Source organism: Typopeltis vanoorti, chromosome 19, assembly GCF_054136105.1.
Source record: "Typopeltis vanoorti isolate ZY-2024b chromosome 19, IOZ_Tvanoo_1.0, whole genome shotgun sequence".
Lineage (NCBI taxonomy): Eukaryota > Metazoa > Arthropoda > Arachnida > Uropygi > Thelyphonidae > Typopeltis > Typopeltis vanoorti.
This window is the reverse complement of record NC_143567.1, coordinates 36,984,172-37,003,417: the sequence shown is the minus strand read 5'-3', so window position 1 is coordinate 37,003,417 and position 19,246 is coordinate 36,984,172. Positions and strand designations below refer to the sequence as shown.

General features: G+C 35.8%; 2 protein-coding genes across 2 annotated transcripts in view; one reads left to right on the top strand and one right to left on the bottom strand.

The window, feature by feature from the left end:
• The window catches only part of Ccdc58 (Coiled-coil domain-containing 58), an 82,019-nt gene extending 74,668 nt beyond the window's left edge, over positions 1-7,351 (bottom strand). The window contains exon 1 of the mRNA XM_090409372.1: positions 7,306-7,351. Within this exon, the coding sequence (XP_090265498.1) occupies positions 7,306-7,344 (39 nt within the window). The 5' untranslated portion in view covers positions 7,345-7,351. The remainder of the gene's footprint in view (positions 1-7,305) is intronic.
• Positions 7,352-7,551: 200 nt separating this feature from the next.
• Kap-alpha1 (karyopherin alpha1) overlaps positions 7,552-19,246 on the top strand; it is a 252,644-nt gene continuing 240,949 nt past the window's right edge. Inside the window, exon 1 of the mRNA XM_090409589.1 lies at positions 7,552-7,621. Within this exon, the coding sequence (XP_090265715.1) occupies positions 7,589-7,621 (33 nt within the window). The 5' untranslated portion in view covers positions 7,552-7,588. The remainder of the gene's footprint in view (positions 7,622-19,246) is intronic.

The following is a 19,246-nucleotide window of genomic DNA, read 5'->3' as shown; positions in this document are numbered from 1 at the left end:
ACAGAGGATTGCTGCAATTATGAGAAGGACACTGACCTGCAGAGATAAGAGGGTTATCATTCCGTTGTATAGGTCTCTGATCAGACCGCACTTTGACTATTGTTCTCAGATTTGGTCCCCAGGATTTGAAGGGGATAAATTAGCTGTGGAAAGGATATAAAGACGGATGTCAAAGATGGTTTCAGGACTGTACAATGTTAGTTATGAGGATCGGCTGAGGGAATGTGGACTGCAGAGTTCGGTGGATAGAAGAAGGAGAGGTGATATGATTGAGACTTTTAAACTGTTGAGAGGTGGTTACAGGAAAGAGAGGGTTGACACTGGGGAGTTCTTTCGCTTGGTTGAACAGCAGGAAGGAGTGATGACAAGAGGCCATCCCTGGAGGTTACGAAAGGAAACCGTGAGCAAGAGGGTGAGGAGTGGTTGAACCGTGGAATGCATTGCCCGATAGTGGTGAGAGAGAGAACGGTCAACGAGTTTAAGGAGTGGTATGATAGACTTTGTGTTTCTTAGGGGGGGGGGGGGCCTCCCCTCGATGAGTCTTGACAGACTTCATGTTCTTAGGAAGGACCTCCCACGATGAGTCTTTTGACTCCATGCATGGAGGCCTGAATAATAATAATAATAATAAAAACCCTGCTACTTCCATATGAATTCCGCTAAATCCCTTTCGACTGAAAAATCCCATATAAAGATTCTTTATGTCAAGAAGAGAATCAAACTCAGTTATTTTTCAATCGAAGGGTGAAATGTACAATAATTCTAGAGGTGCTTATATATCATTGATATATAAGTTAAACTGTAAGGGCCAAGAATGGAATCCTGCTGGTTACTTTCATTTACTGACATCTCCCCAATATACAACCTGCTGTTATCATTCAGTTGATCTTATCCATCCTGACCTTGTGGAGCATCAACATGCCATGCCAATATTTTATCAAATGTCTTTTTGAAGTTCAAGAATATCACTATATACACTGCTTGGAAAGAAGTCAACTGACACTCCCATGGACGAGGTGCATTGTGCCATATAATGAGTCATGTGTTTGTAGCGTAATTGGAGGAATATGATGCACCCAAGTCTGTACAATTGTGTCTGAGTGAAATGGCTATGAGAAGGGAACTGACAGAAATTTTATATATATATGGATATTGAGCCTCTGTAGCTCAGTCAGTATTGACCATAGGTTCCCAAAGTGGGCAGTGGGCTGAAGCCTTCTAGGGGGACTATGCTGGGAGCAGAAGTATTTGGGGGCGTTCAGGTGGTCTAGGGGCTGGTGGCTCTTTATAGAAGAAATTAATAATATATATTTAAAAATTAATTATTTTCGCGATTTTGCAATTAGATAATCATTTAAAATTTAAATATTGCATTTTAATTCATCTTATGCCCATCTTACACGATCAATTTTTTTATCAATTTTCTATTTCAATTATTTAATCATTTGAAAATTTACCATGTCAGATAGAAATAGATGTCAATTTTCTATGTCAATGAGAAAATAGAGCATGTATATATGTGTGTATATAATAGGTTATGTTTACAGTAGCAAATATATTTGTTATATTTCATTTCAAAATATATATAAAATATATAAAACCACTTTTCTAATTGATTTGTACAAAAATAAACCCAATTTTATATAATTTAATATTACGAGTAAAAATAATAATGGCAAGAAAGAAATAAAATCGTAAATTTTAGTTAGCCTAGTTAGTACTAACTTATATTGCTAACTAGAGGAAAAAAACAAAGCAAATATTATTCAAAACTTATTATACTGTTTTCTGTGGTTATGTTTTGTAGGTTTGTTGTTTATATCTTGTGTAATTATTTTATTTATTAATTATTATTTATAATTATTCGGACAATATTGTGGTGGGATGAACAAAATGTGCTTGCGTGCAAAATAAAAAATTGAACGTGTCATACGGGATATTTTAACTTCTATTTTTTATATACTTAAAAAATGTATTAATTTTTTGCTATTGTAAAAATTGATCATGCCATACAGGCTTTAGTCTATCCACGCAGTAGACGAGTCTTAACTAGTAGTATGTCAGTCAACTATTACGTAGGTAATTCACTGAATTGAGCATGTTTTGACAGGAATATGGGTGCTTGCAGTGATTTGTTCAAAGCACAAGTACGATGGTATCGCAAACAAGTCAATGCATGCAAGTCGATTCAGGCTAGATTTCAAATCTATAAATAGCAGTGGTTTAGGAATAAGTTTCATTATTTTTTGTGTGCTTTGCCAACAATCATCAGTTGAAAGTGTGATAGATAAGCGGAGTCATACAAAGTGTAAATTAAATCTTTTATTTTGAATATTTTTGCAAATTTTATTACTTCATTATGTCTGAACATAAGAAGAAATGTCGACAGTACAGTATTGAGTATTTGAAATATGGTTTTATTCAGTCTCCTACAAACCAATTATTACCCATATGCTTGATTTGCCAAAAAAGTGTTTTCAAATTAAGCAATGAAGCCTTCTAGGCTACAAGAGCATTCGACTAAAATGCATGCTGACAAAAAGGATAAAGATTTGTCCTATTTTCAAGTACTAGAAGAAAAATATTTTAAACGTCTAACTATATCAAACCTTTTTACGTCGTCCACTAAACAAGATAATGACGGATTACAAGCTTCTTATAATATTTCATTATTAATCGCAAAAGCAGGAAAACCACACACAATTGGTGAGGAATTAATTTTGCTGGCAGTAAAAGAAGTAATAAACACTGTGTTTCATAAGCCAGTGTCAGATATCATCAGGAAAATTCCTTTGAGCAATAATTCAGTGCAAAGAAGAATCGATGAAATGGCTGAAGATGTTGAAAAATCATTGTGCAATTATTTGAAGACATGCCAATTTTCCATTCAACTCGATGAATCAACTCTCCCAAATAATGAACCACTACTTTTATCATATGTACGATTCATAAAAAAAAAGAAAAAGTTTGTCAAGAATTATTATTTCCTAAAAACTTGGAAGTGGATACAAAGGGAGAATCTATGTTTAATATCATGAATAAGTTTTTTTCAAGAGAAAGACATTCCTATTCGTAATATTTTGTCTGCTGCTACCGATGGTGCTCCAGCAATGACAGGGTGCCACAAGGGTTTCATAGCACATTTGAAACAAGCAGTACCAAATGAACTTGCTATATATTGTGTTCTTCATCGTCACCATTTGGTTGCGAAAAATTTAAGTGAACGCCTGCACACGTCACTCCAATACGTTATTAGAGTAGTCAACAAGATTAGAAGCAATTCATTGAGTGACAGATTGTTTAGCCAACTTTGTGCAGAAAACAATGAAGATTTCAATCGTTTGCTGCTTCACACAGAAGTTCGCTGGCTTTCAAAAGGTATCTGTCTGAATTGATTTTACAATTTGTTTGATTCAGTACTCGAGTTCCTAGAAAACAGAGACAACGGATTGCGGGACAACCTGATTACATCCAAAAATGACATAGCTTATTTGACAGACCTCTATAAAATATTTAATAAAGTCAATCTACAACTACAAGGTGATGAATTGAATTTAATTAAAACAAAAAACGTTATTGCTGCTTTTGTAGGGAAACTTCTTCTGTTCAAGCGGAATATGGGCCGAGGGGAATATAGCCACTTTTCAAATTTATCAGCAGTGTCTCTCAAAAAGGAAGATTTACTTACATACTGCCAACACTTGGAGGTTCTCCATGCTGATTTCAATGAGCGATTCAAGGACATTCTAAACATAAATATACCAAACTGGGTTCTAGATCCTTTCTCACATGTAAGCACAGCAGGATCATCAAATTTAGAAGTGGAACTCACAACAAATGAAGAACTAAAAATAAAATTCAAAACTGGATACCAAGAGTTCTGGCTTCAAAAATCAATACCAACACTGTATCCTGGATTATGGGAAATAGTGCAGAAATTTTTAATTGCATTTCCATCTTCTTATTTGGCTGAGCGTGGGTTTAGTGCTGTAGTGAATTTACTATCTAAGAAAAAGAACCAATTGCATATAACTGAGCGTGGTGATTTCCGACTGTTTTTAACGAAAGTTGAACCATATTAACAAACTTTTAAAAATGCACCAGGCTCATCCTTCACATTAATTTGTTATTTTTTCTTTGTATTTTTACTTTGTAAGTTCGAAATAAACCATCTAATACATTTGATGGTGTTTTAATTATTACAATAAGATTCTTACTAATGTAACGCAATCTCTTAATATGTATTCCGAATTTTCATATTTAAACCATTGTATGAAACTTCACATTAATTTGTTATTTTTGCTTTGTATTTTAACTTTATAAGTTAGAAATAAACAATTTTGTAATATATTTAATGGTGTTTTAATTATTACAATAAGATTCTTACTAATGCAATGCAATCTCTTAATTGTATTCCACATTTTCATATTTAAACCATTGCATGAAACTGTGCATAATGTTATTCGAGCATACATTTTACAATCTTTACACATGGGCAACATTTCACCAAAATCGGTATAGCAATAACCGTGTTCAAGATGAAGCACATATTGGCCACTTCTTTTTAAAAATTTAATGGCATAAGCAGTAATGTATCATTAGTTGCTATTTACATCAAAAATATCAAATGGCTTGAACGCGGAAAACTGTTATAATGGGAGGCGTTACAAAATTTATGTCTTGCAAAGTGGGCGGTGGCCTGAAGAAGTTTGGGAACCTATGGTATAGACAAAGCCCTTTGGTCAGAAAGACCTGGGTTCGATTCCCATCCATGACATGAGGAACCTTCATCTTTTCTCTTTTGACTAAGGTGAGTAACTGATCTAATACAGAGGTGGTGGTTTTTCCCCTCCTGGTAACTTGGGCTTTTCATCCCTTAAAACAGGCAAACCAGTCCCGCGAACACACAACTACAGTCATAAATATTTATGGCAAGGAAGACAACGGGAAACCACCTTCCATCAACTCCCTAGTAGTTGCAACCTTCTCAATCTGGATCGTGTATATATATATATATATATATATATGATCCAGACATAAAGGCTACGAGATCTATAGAACATTAGTGCCGTGTGTGAGCAAGAGGAAGAGAGGAAAGGAGGAATCTGTTCACATTTTGCTTGAACAGCATAGCTGAGGGTTGTAATCTTTGGGGAAGACTGTTCCAAAGGACAGAAGTAGATGGGATGGAGGAGGAGGAGGAGGAAAAGTTGGTTCAGTGAGTTTCAAGATGGACTTTAAAAGGATGTTCGTTAGCAGTGGTTTTTCTTTAATGATTTTGGAGGACAACAAAAGAATAAAAGTGGCCAATTCAGCAGAGCAATGTCCATGAACGTATCTGTAGAAGAGGCATAAGGAAGAAACTGAATGTGTGTATGAGAGAGAGCTGAAGTGGGTATGTGTGTGAGAAAAGGATCATTGATTAGCTGGATGCCCTCTTCTGAATGGAATCGAGCAATCTTAGAGTGGATTTTGGTGCTCCACCCCAAACATGGGAGCAATATTCCATGGCTGGATGGATTTGGGCTTTGTATAGTTAGTAGTTGTGAAGTAGCATCTTGTGCAAAAAAAAGTACACAGATTTTTTTTGGCAGCTGCAGAAGCTATATTTGAAATGTGAAGGAGGCATTGTGATAGGATGATGCCATGTTGAAGGCCTATCTGTTCAGCAAATAGTTGACAAACTGGGCCATCCCGAGTCAGTAATCAGTGATACTACAGTGAGATGGAAGTGCAGGGAATCAACTACATGTGTTACACATAGTGAAAAACCAATGAAACACTTACTGAACATGGCCGTACAGTGCGACTATGAAGGATCATATGTAAAAACTGCCACTCAAAGGTCCACACATTGAATGCGGAGTTGCAGGCATCGACTGGAACATGAATCTGCATAAAAACAAAAAAGAACCAAGACTTACATTATGAGTTTCCATAGGACTGCAATATGCATATCCCCACATTATCCGAACCAATATGCAGCATTGTCTTCAATAGTGCAAAGAGCATGCATAGTGGTAAGCCATATTATGGAGCAACAAATCATGCTATACCCTCTATCAAACAGATGGATGGGTATGGTTGTTGGTGGATGCCCAGTGAACATCATTTACTAGTGTGCATAACACCAACCATGAAATTCAGAGGTGGCAATGTGCTCCTGGTTTGGCCTCAGACCTCTGTTTGTGGTGCCACGAAGAGGTATCGAACATTGTGTACAATGCAGTGCTTCCTACTTAGTGACTATGGAACTGATAATGGTCAGTTCCATAGCCACTAAGCAAGACAATGCACTGTGTCATATGGCTGCTACTGCTGCTGTAACTGCATGGTTTGTGGACATGAACATCACCACACTTGACTGGCCTCCACAGAGTCCTAATCTCAACCCTACTGAACATCAGACAAGGTGAAGAGATGTCTGTCTCACAACAGGCCAGGACCTTGTTACATGCCTACAGGAAGAATGGTCCAAAATTCTTTTGACTACTATCATATGCTTGTGGGAAGTATGCCCTGTGGGACTGCTGCAATTATAGCGGGGGAAAGGAGGTCCTACATCTTGTTAAGGTGGGTATCGGCTGGTTGCTTCTCACAGTATGGTGTCTGTTGCCTTAAGAAGTATATATGGTGTCCATTGAACTTCTTTCCAAGCAATTTTACAAACCTATTATCCAATAACATACTTTGAGGGGTTTTTTTTTAACAGAATCTATCTCATACGCAAATAATTTATCGAAATTCTACTCAATAAAGTTAAACTCCTCTTTTCAATCATATACAAAAAGGGAAAAAAAAAAAACTAGTTATGATTTTGCAAAAGATTAAATTATTGGTAGGTTCACCAGTAGAAGGGTCCAAATGGAAAAGTTTCTCGACTCTATAAAAAAATCCGATTGCTTTTATCTCGCTGTTCGTCAATAAACACCCAGTTAACCAAAATTGAATAAAGATAATTGTAATAAAAAATAAAACTGACATGGATAATTGAAGTAATGAATCATCCCATCTGTTAAAACAGTTTCCGTTACAAATATATTTTGAGATATATTTATAATCCTAATTATCATCGCATATGTACTCCTTGGAGGTGTCAAGTAATAATAATAATAATACGATACAAGTTTATAAGATTCATGTCCAGAAAACAGTACTAAATAACTCAAGCCCTCATTGTTGAAAAAATCTTTTGATACGGCCTCTGACTTTGGACTGGCTATAAGGACTTTATGTAGAATAACAACTGTGCTATTTTATCTTTAAAAAAAGTACCACATTATTTATTTTAAACAGCATACATACTTGGAAAGCTAAGATATCATTACACGTTACTTCCATCATGGAAGCTGCCATCTTACACTCTCTAACACCAGACTTTTTTTCAAAAAAAAATTGTTTCATTGGTTCAATATAATTTTTAAAAATCATATATAAATATTTCTTAAAAGTGTCTTAACAGAATAAAAATAAAAAACTATTTAATAGTTCTACATAGCAGAGGTACATTGATAGAATTATTTTTTCTTGTTTTAATTCATGTCGTAGTACGAAATCCTCTTTCATATCAGCCGATGGGCTCTCTTGAATGAGTAAAGGTAACAACTGGATTTACGGAGGTGTTAGTTGCAATTTGTTGAAAATATTGTAAAAGCTGTTACTTTGGATATTATTTGTATTATACGTTGAAAATATTAGTCATATATATATATATATATACACACATACACTGCAGGTAAGTGAAAGTAACTACAAAAAGGTAAAGTTTGTTTATAATGTGTAATAAATATGAAACTGCAGTCACTTTAAATCGCTGGTGTGATGGAGTTGTCAATTTGGTGGTTATATAATATGATATAGATAACCTCATAATAATGAGAAATTATTAAACATATATGTAGTTCATTGAACCTAGTGGTCACGTTTATTTTGTGTTGTAGTCACAGATTTAGGTTTGATGTTAACCATCGTTGGGCGACACTCCCGTCGTTTTGTACACACATGTTAAAATTCATTTTATTACCAATCGAAATAAAATTTATGGTTGTAAATATCGTTATTGTCATTGAACGACAGGCACTTCAGGATGCTTCTTTGCTCACCGTTTATGTTACACTGTGAATGAGAATACTATGCATGCTCTTCTATTGCACATGTTTTCTAATGAATAAAATCTTTTCGTCAAGGTTAGGAGTAATTCATTGCTTCAGGATAATTACGACAAAAATCGTTCGGGGTATGCTTAAAACCATTTTTGCGTTAAGAGTTATAGATTAGTGCTAAGGATTAAAAAAAAAAAAAAGTTACTCTGATCAGTATCTCTGTCAGCTACAAAATGCATATTTGCAGCAGAGCCAAAATTTAACAGGATATTAAAATGCACGTTCATCAAACTTATCAAGTATTAATTTATTGCATATATATTAAGATACACCAATAAAAAGAAAGTAGTTTGTTTTGCGATATGATGGAAGATCAGAGTAAAGGCGAAATTCATGTTGCATCATGACAATTTGGCAATAAAATTAACATCGTTTTTAGCAGCGATATAAGCCTTAAAACTAGAAGACATCAGAAATTACAAGGTTTGGAATTGCTATTCAAATTCTTGTAATCAATGGCGCAAACTAGAAATTGCAAGGCATGTTTAGAAATATGCTGTGATAAGGTTGGGGGGGGGGGTTGCACATATGAAAATACTTGATCAGGTTTTGGGAATAAATTATGCAGGGATTTATTTACTGAAGAAGTTTGATATTAATAAAAATTGATTTTTTTTTTTTTTTTATTAGATGGGAAAGGAGTGACAGGTCTGGAAGTAGTGGTGGATGGGAACCTGAAGTTTAGGGGTGACATCGCTTGACTTGTGAGACTGTCTGCATAATTCATTATGGTAATAAGTATGACCTTTACATGTATAATAAAGAAGTTAACGATTCCAATGTATATGGCTTTAATTATACCACATAAAGATTACTGTGCACAGATCTGGTCATCTGGATTTCAAGGAAATAAGGATATCTTGGAGAGGGTCTAGAAAAGACTAGTCAAGATAGTAAATTTGTGGAGTGCTGAATATGAAGACCTATTGAGGGAATGAAGTTTGTTGAGTCTAATGAATAAGAGGGCAGGGGATATCAGAGACATCAATTGGTAAGGGATTGTTACTAGATTAATGCAGAAGAGATTTCTCATAGAATGGAGGGAGATGAATAGAACAAGAGCATGTAAGCAAAGGAGTGAGGGACATGCCATGGAATGTGCTAGGTGACTAGAATGCATTGCTTGAAAGTATGGTAAGCGAGGAAATACTAGTTTAAAGCTTGGAAAGTCTTAACTCCATGTAGGTCTGAAGTTAATAATAATTGGGAAGATTATTTTTCTTCTATTCATGTTGAATATTAAAACTTTTTAATTTATGTGGATTTAAAAATGTCAAATTGAATATTTTTCTCTAATTCAGTAATAAATACTATAAAGGCATAGTTGCATTTTCAGTGACTATTAAACCATTTTGTTAATCAATTAGTTTACACTTGTTTCTTAGAGGACCACAGTGAAAGTAGGGACAACATAACTGAATATAGCAGTGATGAGGAAGATATTTATGTGGGAATACAGTGCCTTGATCAGGCATTTGGACTACCTCAGCACAAATTTCCAGACCAGGTTTCTGCAAATTATGATTTTGGAGCAAATCAAGAGAAAGGTACCTAAGGTTATATGAGGACAGAGGTAGATATGCCATTTGCAGAGCCTGGATGGTGTGATCGAGGCATGAGTTTTTAAGAGATTTGTATCATTTTGATGCAGAAAGCATTTTCCAGATAGGAGAATGAGAGAACAGAACATGAGACCACTCCTGGACATTGTATGAATAGGATGTGATTAAGAGGATTTTTAGTTTGAGAATGGTAAGAAAGTGAAATGAATTGCCTCTGAGAGCGCTGAATCTAGAAATAATAAATTTAGTTTAAAATACCATTTATTGAACATAGTGAGTACATCTCGAAATGACTGGAATATAATAGTGAGGACCTGCCATGTATCATGTAACTCTGTGGAGGTTTAGTTTTAATAATATAGCTAGTGCAAAGTTTTTGGAAGTTAGCTTCATTTTATTTTCATTTAGTTGTGATTCTTTAAGTAGTTTTTCCTGTTTGCAGGGAAAAATAAATATTTTATAACACTTCATCATCATAAAATTTCTGACATGTACCCTCAAGGGGCGTACAAGATATGATAGTACTACGTGAAAAATTTACATCATTACTAACTTCCTATCTACAATTTTCCTCCAAATCAATGTGTTACCTGTCAAGACTCCAACATTGTCTTATATTTCTATCTTCTAAGGCACTTTTTACTGTATCAATCTACCTATATCTTGGTCTTCCTCTGGGTCTTTTTCCTGCCAACCTGGTAGAGAACACTTGTTTTGCTAATCTGTCCTCTCCCATTCTGTTTAAGTGATCATACTACCTGAGATTAGCTCTGCCAATGTATTCCTGCATGCTGACAATGTTAAATTCTTTCTTAATATTCATGTTTTTAATATGATATTGCCACTGATGTCATCTAATCTTTCTCAGAAATCTCATATCTGTGGTCTTTAGTCTTTGGTCAAGTGCTTTATTTCTAACCCAGCTCTTAGATCCATAAGTTAAAATTGGTTTGAACACTGTCCTGTATACTACTAATTTAATGGTATTTATTTATTCAATTGACTTCTGACCATACCAGCTTTATTGATTCTGTTGTCTATTTCCATATTTAATTTACAGTCTTCACTAAAAGTCGTGCCTAAGTAGCTGAAATGTTTTACTTGTTCTATAGATTCCCCATTCACAATGCAGTTGATATTTTCAATTCTTCTGCTTATTTTCATTGTCTTTGTCTTGTTAGGTCTGACCTTCATACCATATCTATTATAACAGTTATTCAATTTAGTCTAGGAATCTTGCAGACTTGTAACAGATATTATTTAGAAATATGACATCATAAAGGAAAGAGCTGACATTAACATCTCCAATTTTGATATGAGGTTTAATACCACTTTCCTTCACAATGTGATCCATATAGATAATGAATAACAGAGGGAATAATATACATCCTTGTCTGACACCATATTTAACATTGAACCATCTTCCTGTACTTTAATTATAACTGCTGACTTACAACTCAAATAAAGACCGAGTATTCTTGATATAATGCCCCACTGACGCCATACAATTGTAGCGTTTTGATTAGCTTCTCTCTTGGCACCTTATCATATGCCTTTTCCAGATCTATGAAACTTAAATACAGTCTTTGTTATATTCCCATGATTTCTCAACTATTTGTCGTAAAGTGAAGATCTGATCTTGACAGCCTCTATTTGTCCTGAATCCAGCTTGTTCTTCAGCAAGCTTTTCTTCCACAATCTTTTTCAACTGTTTTTCAGGTATACTTGCGTAAATCTTACCAGGAACACTCAATAGAGAAATACCTTTTGTAATTCTCACATTCAGTTTTATTTTCCTTTATATATATGGGTACTATGAGAGCTCTACTCCAGTCATCTGGAATTCGTCCCTCTGTCCAGGCCTTCTGAACTATGCATTGCAGGCACTGTAAGGCCATTATACCTCCATACTTAGCATTTCTAGTCAGATATCATCTACTCCAGCTGCCTTTCCACATTTCAGGCTTTTGATGGCTTTTTTTACTTCAAGTATAGATATGTATTCCTGATTTGCATGCCTGTTGAATGTTTTTATTACCACTGTGCTATCATTGCTTGTTTCATTTAGTAATTTTTCGAAGTAATTACTCCATATACCAAGGATATCTTTTTCTCCAGTTTTCATGTCACCTTTTTCATCTCTAATTCCTTTTACAGCACTGTTTCCTTCATTTCTGCACTTCTTCAACAACCTCCAGAATATCTTGTCACCTTGATATTTATTTTCTGTGTTCTTACCAAAGTCTTCTTACAACTTTTGTTTAGTTGTTTTATATAGTGTTTAGCTTTCTTACATTTGTTTCTCTCTATTCTCTAAGAGCACAAACTGACTTATTTGCCAGGAACTTTTGATATGCTTTCTTCTTTTCCTTCACTGCCTCTTTAACTTCCTGTACCCACCATGGAGTTCTGATTTTTCTATCCTTGCAGACAACCTCGCCACATGCCTCTCTGGCTGAATCTGTCGGTTTTCTTCAGGGCTTGCCACTGAATATCCAAGGTTTGGTTACTGTTCTCAAACACTTTTATTTTTTCTTGAGTAATGTTGAAGTCTTCACATCTGAGAGCTGCTAAACTTTTATTCATTTTAAAACTTTCTTACATGTTCTTTTTTTCAATATGAAATTCAATTTTTTCCTGCTCAAGACTAAATGGTGATCACTTCCAATTTCAAATCCTCCGTACACTCTGGTGTCCTGCACCAGGGAGAAAACATCACTATCAACAATAACATAGTCATTGAGACTTTCTTATTCCTTGCCTCTTCTCTCCGTGTGATTTTATGCACATTTTTATTTTGGAATATTGTGTTAGTAATAACCAGTTGGAAAAAAAGCAATGGCAAATTTAAGCAAGATCTTTAAAGATATTAGCCTCGCAACAAAAATCAGAATTGTGAAAGCAATGGTATTCTCTGTGGTGCTATATGGATGTGAAAGTTGGACCCTGAGAAATGGATGTGAAAGTTGGACCCTGAGAAAGAGTGAAAGAAGGAAGATAGATGTATTTAAATTATGGGTTTGGAGACGCTTACCATGGACTGCAAAGCAAAGCAACCCAATAAATCAGTGATAGACAGAATAAACTCAGATTGCTCCCTTGAAGCTATCATCATCGAGCAAAAATTGTCATACTTCGGACATATTATGTGAGCAAATGACAGTCTGGTGAAGATGATGATGATGCTTGCTAAAGTTTATGGAAGCAAGAAAAGAGGAATACCAAAAATTAGATGGGTAGATGGAGTTAAAGAGGCAACTGGAGTGCGCTTGGAGGTTCTGAAAGACATGGTCAGGGACAGATCGGAATGGAGAGTGTATTTTCGTGTAGTCACCAGGAGTCGGAAACGACTCGATGGATCATAACAACAATAACCAGTCCATGTCCTGAGCAGAAATCCAACAGATGGTTGCCATTATTATTAGTTTTGCTCTTCTCTCCAAATTTTCCCAAAATATTTTTGTATATCGGACAATAATTTCGTACTCTGCTGTTTAGATCCCCAACAAGGACCAAGTTTTCCTTTTTCGTTGTGTTAGTTGCTTTCTCTAAAGCCTCAAAAAATTCCTCCATTTCTATCTTAGTAGAACCTTCTGTAGGACCATAGGCACAAGTTACTCATTGTCCAGTTCCTCATTTGGATATTTGCCTACATCACTCTACTCGAGACTGCTTGACATTCAAGACAGTTAGTCTCGTATTTAGTGATGAATACTATGGCTACTCCTTTTCCTTGATTGTCATTGATTGAATATAACATTTTGTATATGTTGCTCAGAAAGATCTCACCGGTTTTTGTCATTTTGTTTGTCATCTCTATTATGTTGATCTGGCTTATCTAATTCCTCAGCTAGTTCCATTTCTTTGTCATTCAGGTTTCTTATGTTGATAGTACCGATCTTGAACTCTGGTGATGTTGAGTTGGAGTGCGTTTTAGGATTTGTTCCAGTAGCTGACTTTTCTGTTGCCCTGTCGAAAACAACAGGCAGCTTGTTTAACCAGGCGACACCTGAGCTGGCATGAAATTCTATCATGTTGTACCATCATTTTATATTGTGGTTTAAGCCAATATGAAGATAATTTGGTCGGCTAAATCCCAAATTGCCAGCCCATCCTCGTTCATTCAGTATCTAGGTAGATACCTAACAGGGTGCACCACGAGAAGGTGAGGATTGGACATTAGTTCAGAAGCCCTGGTTGGTTGGTTCTCTGCATTCCTTTGAAGACTATATGGAGGTCTCCTCTCAGTTATACAGCTTTGACCCTTAATCACCCCCAGTATTTTGTAACACTTTGCGAATGTTTATTTTAAATTTAAGTCTTTACTATTTCTTCGTACACTTTGTCTTAATGTTGTTGTACCCAAGTCAAATACATTTTATTTAACCGTATTTTTGTTTAGAAGATTCACTAAGCCTGACTGTTTTATAAACAGTCATTAAAAGTTTATGGAATTTCTCCATTGCCCTTCTCCCAATCAAATATATCACCCCATATGTCAAAGTGAATGAATATCCAAATTACTTAAATTAATTGGTCTCAGTTTCTTTGCAGAGTTCAGAAAATTTATTAAACTTTCTGGGCTATGCAAAGGACGAATTTTCTACCTGTGGTTTATATTTCATCTGTTTATTGTGATGAACAGCTAGATCGTGAGATAATAGAACTGTCTTGTCTCTGATTTTGCTGGGTATGCTTTCTCTTTCAAATGCAGGATTTTTTTGGAAAAAGACTGCAGTGCTATAAAACTTTCTCTATCATTCCAATCTGAATAGATCTGACAGCCTTAAGTCATCTCCCTTATGGCCAATTGTTCTTGTGTGCGTGTGTGTGTGTGTGTAACATGTATAAAATTTGTTGTTAATACTTTTGAGTGGTTTGGACTCTGCTTTTCTTGATTCATCACATTCTCATTGTTGACTCTTTGTTATATTATTTATGACTGGTTTAATTTTGAATTTATACTGAAGGTACCCTTGATACTTTTTTAAAAAATTTTATGCATTAAATTAATGCAGATTTTATTCAGGATGCAAAATGATAGGCCAAATTCTTTTAGCTGACACTAATGATCTGAGAGGTATTGTTTGAGGAAGGATGCAAAGGAGTTATTGGAAGAAGCAAAAAAAGAAGAGTGAAAGGGTGAAGATTGTATGTCTTCTGCCATGGACGAATAGGCAAAATAGCAAATAAATCAATGTGCAGAATATACAACCTGAATTGACTACCTTATTCATTAATGTGTTGCTTGAGAGACTAGATTGTGTATGTTTTGGTCATTCTAACATTCACTCTTCTGATGGGTGCCCGCCTGTAGAGTTTGTGGGCCTGTGGTCTGAATTTATGCACAGAAGGATTTACATAATATACTGACTGCACTTTTTGGAATTAAGTGTCTAGACAGAGTTTTGTTCACTGGGAGCATGGAAACCCAAAGTCAGGAAAACTAAAGCAGTTAGGGCTGGTGAATTCAGTTGAGAGTGTGTGTGTGTGTGTGTGTGTGTGTGTGTGTGTGTGTGTGTGTGTGTGTGTGTGTGTGTGTGTGTGTGTGTGTGTGTTACAATTCACTCTTCTGATGGGTGCCTGCCTGCATGCATGCAGGCAGGCACCCATCAGAAGAGTGAATGTAAGAATGACCAAAACGTGCAGAATCTAGTCTCTCAAGCAACATTATTGAATAGGGTAGTTAATTGAGGTTGTAAAGGTGGTTAATAGCCTAAAGGAATGTTACGGTTTCTACATACTAATGTTAGAAATATCAGGAATGAGAGTGAGGAGTTTCTGGCATTGGTTTCAGCAACGGCACCAAAAGTTATAGGGATTAGTTGACAGGCTAATAGCGGATGACATAGTGACAGGGATAGAATGTCATGGATTTAATATTTTCAGGGAGGATAGAGAAGCTAGGGGTAGAAGAGTTACTTCTACAAGGTTGATAGCAGAGTTAGTTACAGGAGAGTGGATAGCAGTTCTTTTGAGGCAACCTGGTGAGATTGAAGCCAATAGGACAAAATATATAGTCGGTTTGCTGGTTCCAGGGAATGATGTGGAAAACATGCATCAGCAAATTAGTATGATTGCAAGTTGAGTAATTATTGAGTCTTCAACCATTGACACATAGATTGGATGGAGGAAAAATCACGTATCAAGAAGTAAATATGATTTATAGTATGCTGAGAGATAATTACTTGAAGCAGTAGTATGTGATGGGACTCTTTATATGAGAGTGTAAGATCTGATCATAACCAAGGCTATAGTGCCTCCGATTGGGGGGGGGGGGCACTGTGGCCACCATGGTCATTGATTTTCATTTAAGAAGTGATGTATGTGCAACTACAAGGTAGATGATTATGATTTGCATTTTGCAAGAATGTTGAGGTGGATCTGACAGTGCCTCTGACCGGACTGTTTAATTTAAATCTCAGTTTTGATAAAGTCCAATGGTTAAGCAGCAGCTTGAAGCAGTGACATGGCATAACAATCTGCAAGGGAAGGATGAGCAGTACTGTAAAAATATTTATGTAGCTCCATAAAGACAAGGAATTTTTACATAAAAGTTTACCAAGGTCAAGCCCAGTAAGAACTGTAACCTGTACATAGATGTTTGTTAAATGTAAATAATCCCTAGGAATTGTATATGCTCTCTACTAAATAAGGGAATATTCTAGAAGGTGTAGGATTAAGGCAATACCTTGCCACTAGTAAACAGTGTATTTTTAGCTCCTTATAAAGACATCAAATTTTATGTGTGTATTCTACACGAATATGCTTAGGGTCAGTGCTAGGTGGACCTACAAAAGCTTCAAATAAATGTCTGCTGCCAGAACGAATAGGATTTGGGGAGTGTTGGAGAAAAACAATGGAAGGGAAAGAGAAAGGGATCAAGGGTTTTCACCGAAATGTTCGGGGGTCCCATATCTCCATGCAAGGATTCGCGAGTGAGTGAATAAAAGGCATTGGCAAAAAGATCTCAAAGGGAGTGATTCGGTTCCAGAAGTTTTCATCGGTGACCCAGAGATCGTTGGTCAGTTGGCAGGAAGTCGTCGGCAGTTATCTGTCAGATGTACGCCATCGGGAACGCGACTTCTGGAGAAAGTATGCCAGAGGCCTAAAGGAAGGATGAGAGGAGCCAATCTGCCAGCAACGAATAGACCCCTGATGACAACTCTATGCTGGGAGCTATAGTCCAAGGAGAAGGCATCTTCAAACGGAAGGGAATTGCTCCATTGCCTTCGATGCACATGCAACTACTCCGTAATCTGAAGAACCTCCGCCGGTGCCCCGGGAAGATACTGACTCTGCAGGCCGTCAACAAGTCTATCGCCAGCACAAGCAGGGAGCGAGAACCTGACACCGAAGAAAAAGGAACAGAGCTCCAATGTGAAGCCAGATCAGTAGAGGGTAGTCACTACCAAAGTGAATGTATCTGTTTTTCCAATTTTTCTTTGAGTTTTTAACGGACCTTTTATTAGTGGACTGTAATTAGAGGCTGATCAAAATAGGCATAATTAACAGATGAAGATTAGAAGTTAAATAATAGTCAGGAATTTGTATGTGAGATACGGCAGAGTGTAACTGTTTGCCAAATTGGTGAAATTTGCCTATAGAATATTCCCAGCATAAAAGGGAAGGAGCGTTTGTGTATAAAAGATATGGTCTATGTGCTCGATATTTAAGAGTTAACAGTTAAGTAACATGTACCAATGCTCAGTGCAAATGATTTGTGTTATAATAGGAAACCTAGTTAAATATGTGATATAATTTGCGTGACTAAAATACAGGAATTTAACTAATTGATTTATATAGATCTGAATTGATGATTTATTCTGTTACTGCAAGCTTAGTGTAAATTGTTTAATATGAATTAAATTTGTTGTTTAAATATTAATAGTGTTGCCTGATATTTAATTCTTTGATGCACTGTTCTCAAAAACAACCGAGCTTGTGAGTGAGTGGGGAAGATAGATAATTAATACAAAATTAAAGTAAAGGGGTAGCCACGACTGTATATAAGTGCAAGGAAGGATATCTACCAAAAGTAGTAATATTTAATGCCATAAAAGGAACTCCTGAGGTGCAGTCACTAATTCAAATCAATATCTAGAGATCCTTGGCATAAAAATAGGAATACTGGAGGTAAAATATAAGGAACAGAAGGGCATAAATTTAAAGTTAATAGAGGTATATAAGGGAACAAGAGACAATATTCAAGATTTAGGAATTGAAATAAGGATAAAGATAATATTGTAGGAATAAGAAAAAAAATTATATAAAGATAAGGGAAGAAACAACAAACGACGAAAGAGGAGAATACAGAACCAAAAAATTAAAAAAACACGTGTCACAAATTTACAGTACATGGGGTATCTGGAAGAAGCATTATCAGACTATACCCACAATCAAGAGGATTGATCAGGTAGGAGTTAGATGAGAAGTATCATTAATCAGGAACTGCATAAAAAAGAGAAAATGTTGTGGAAGGTATATTAGGAGAAAGATGACCAATGTGGTAAGGAAGATAAAATCAGATTATGAGAAGAAAGTAACCAAGCAGGCCAAAGGAAATTCCAAAGAGTTCTTTCATTATATGGCAACGAAGAGGAGGAATGAGATGACAGAAGCAAATGAAATAGTTGAAATACTGTGACAATTTGCCAAGGGCATATCATCAAAGTGAGGATACTGCTATGAGAACAGAGATTGATTAATTTGAAGTACTTAGAATAGTGCAGCATATCATTGCAAATATTGCCATGGGATTAGATAGGATATTAGCTTGCATTTTGCAAGAATGTTGAAGGAATCTGACAGTGCCTCTGGCTACCAATCAGTAGTTGTGGTAAAATATTGGAAAATTTGTCAAAAAGAGAGTTCAGGAATGGGTGGATAAGAATATGATACTCTATTAGAGACAGCATGGCTTTCTGAAGGGTCAGTGATACCTTACTAATTTACTTTTTATAATTTATAATAGTGATAGTCGAGTTGGATAAAGGAAAGATGATACTACTGGATTTTGCAAAGGCATTTGACATAATACTGTAACTCTGTTATGCAAATTAGATAAAATGGGTATGGATATGAAACTGATGATATGGATATAAGGATGGCTGATTAGCAGATACCAGAAAGCAGCATATGGAGGAGCAGAATGCAGGTGGCTAATTATGTGCTACAACTAGGCCACTATTTCATTATTTGAAGGAAAATGTTCAGTTGTTTTCCTGGTGATGCAAAATTAGCTACAGTTAATTTTGCATCACCAGTTAATCAAGGTGATATGCATTACATTGATGAACTGCACTCTTGAAATGTTATGATGCTAAGGATTTGAGAATAGTATTAGATGTGGGATTGACGTTTAGAGGTCATATTGATAACGTTACCACAGTACAGTGACTCATAGTATTCCAGCTTTGATACATGACTTACTATACTGTTAGGCTTTACACAAGTGATTTGTTTTTATATTTCGACAGGAACAACCTGTATTACAAGTAAAAAAAATTAGCCACAATTTTT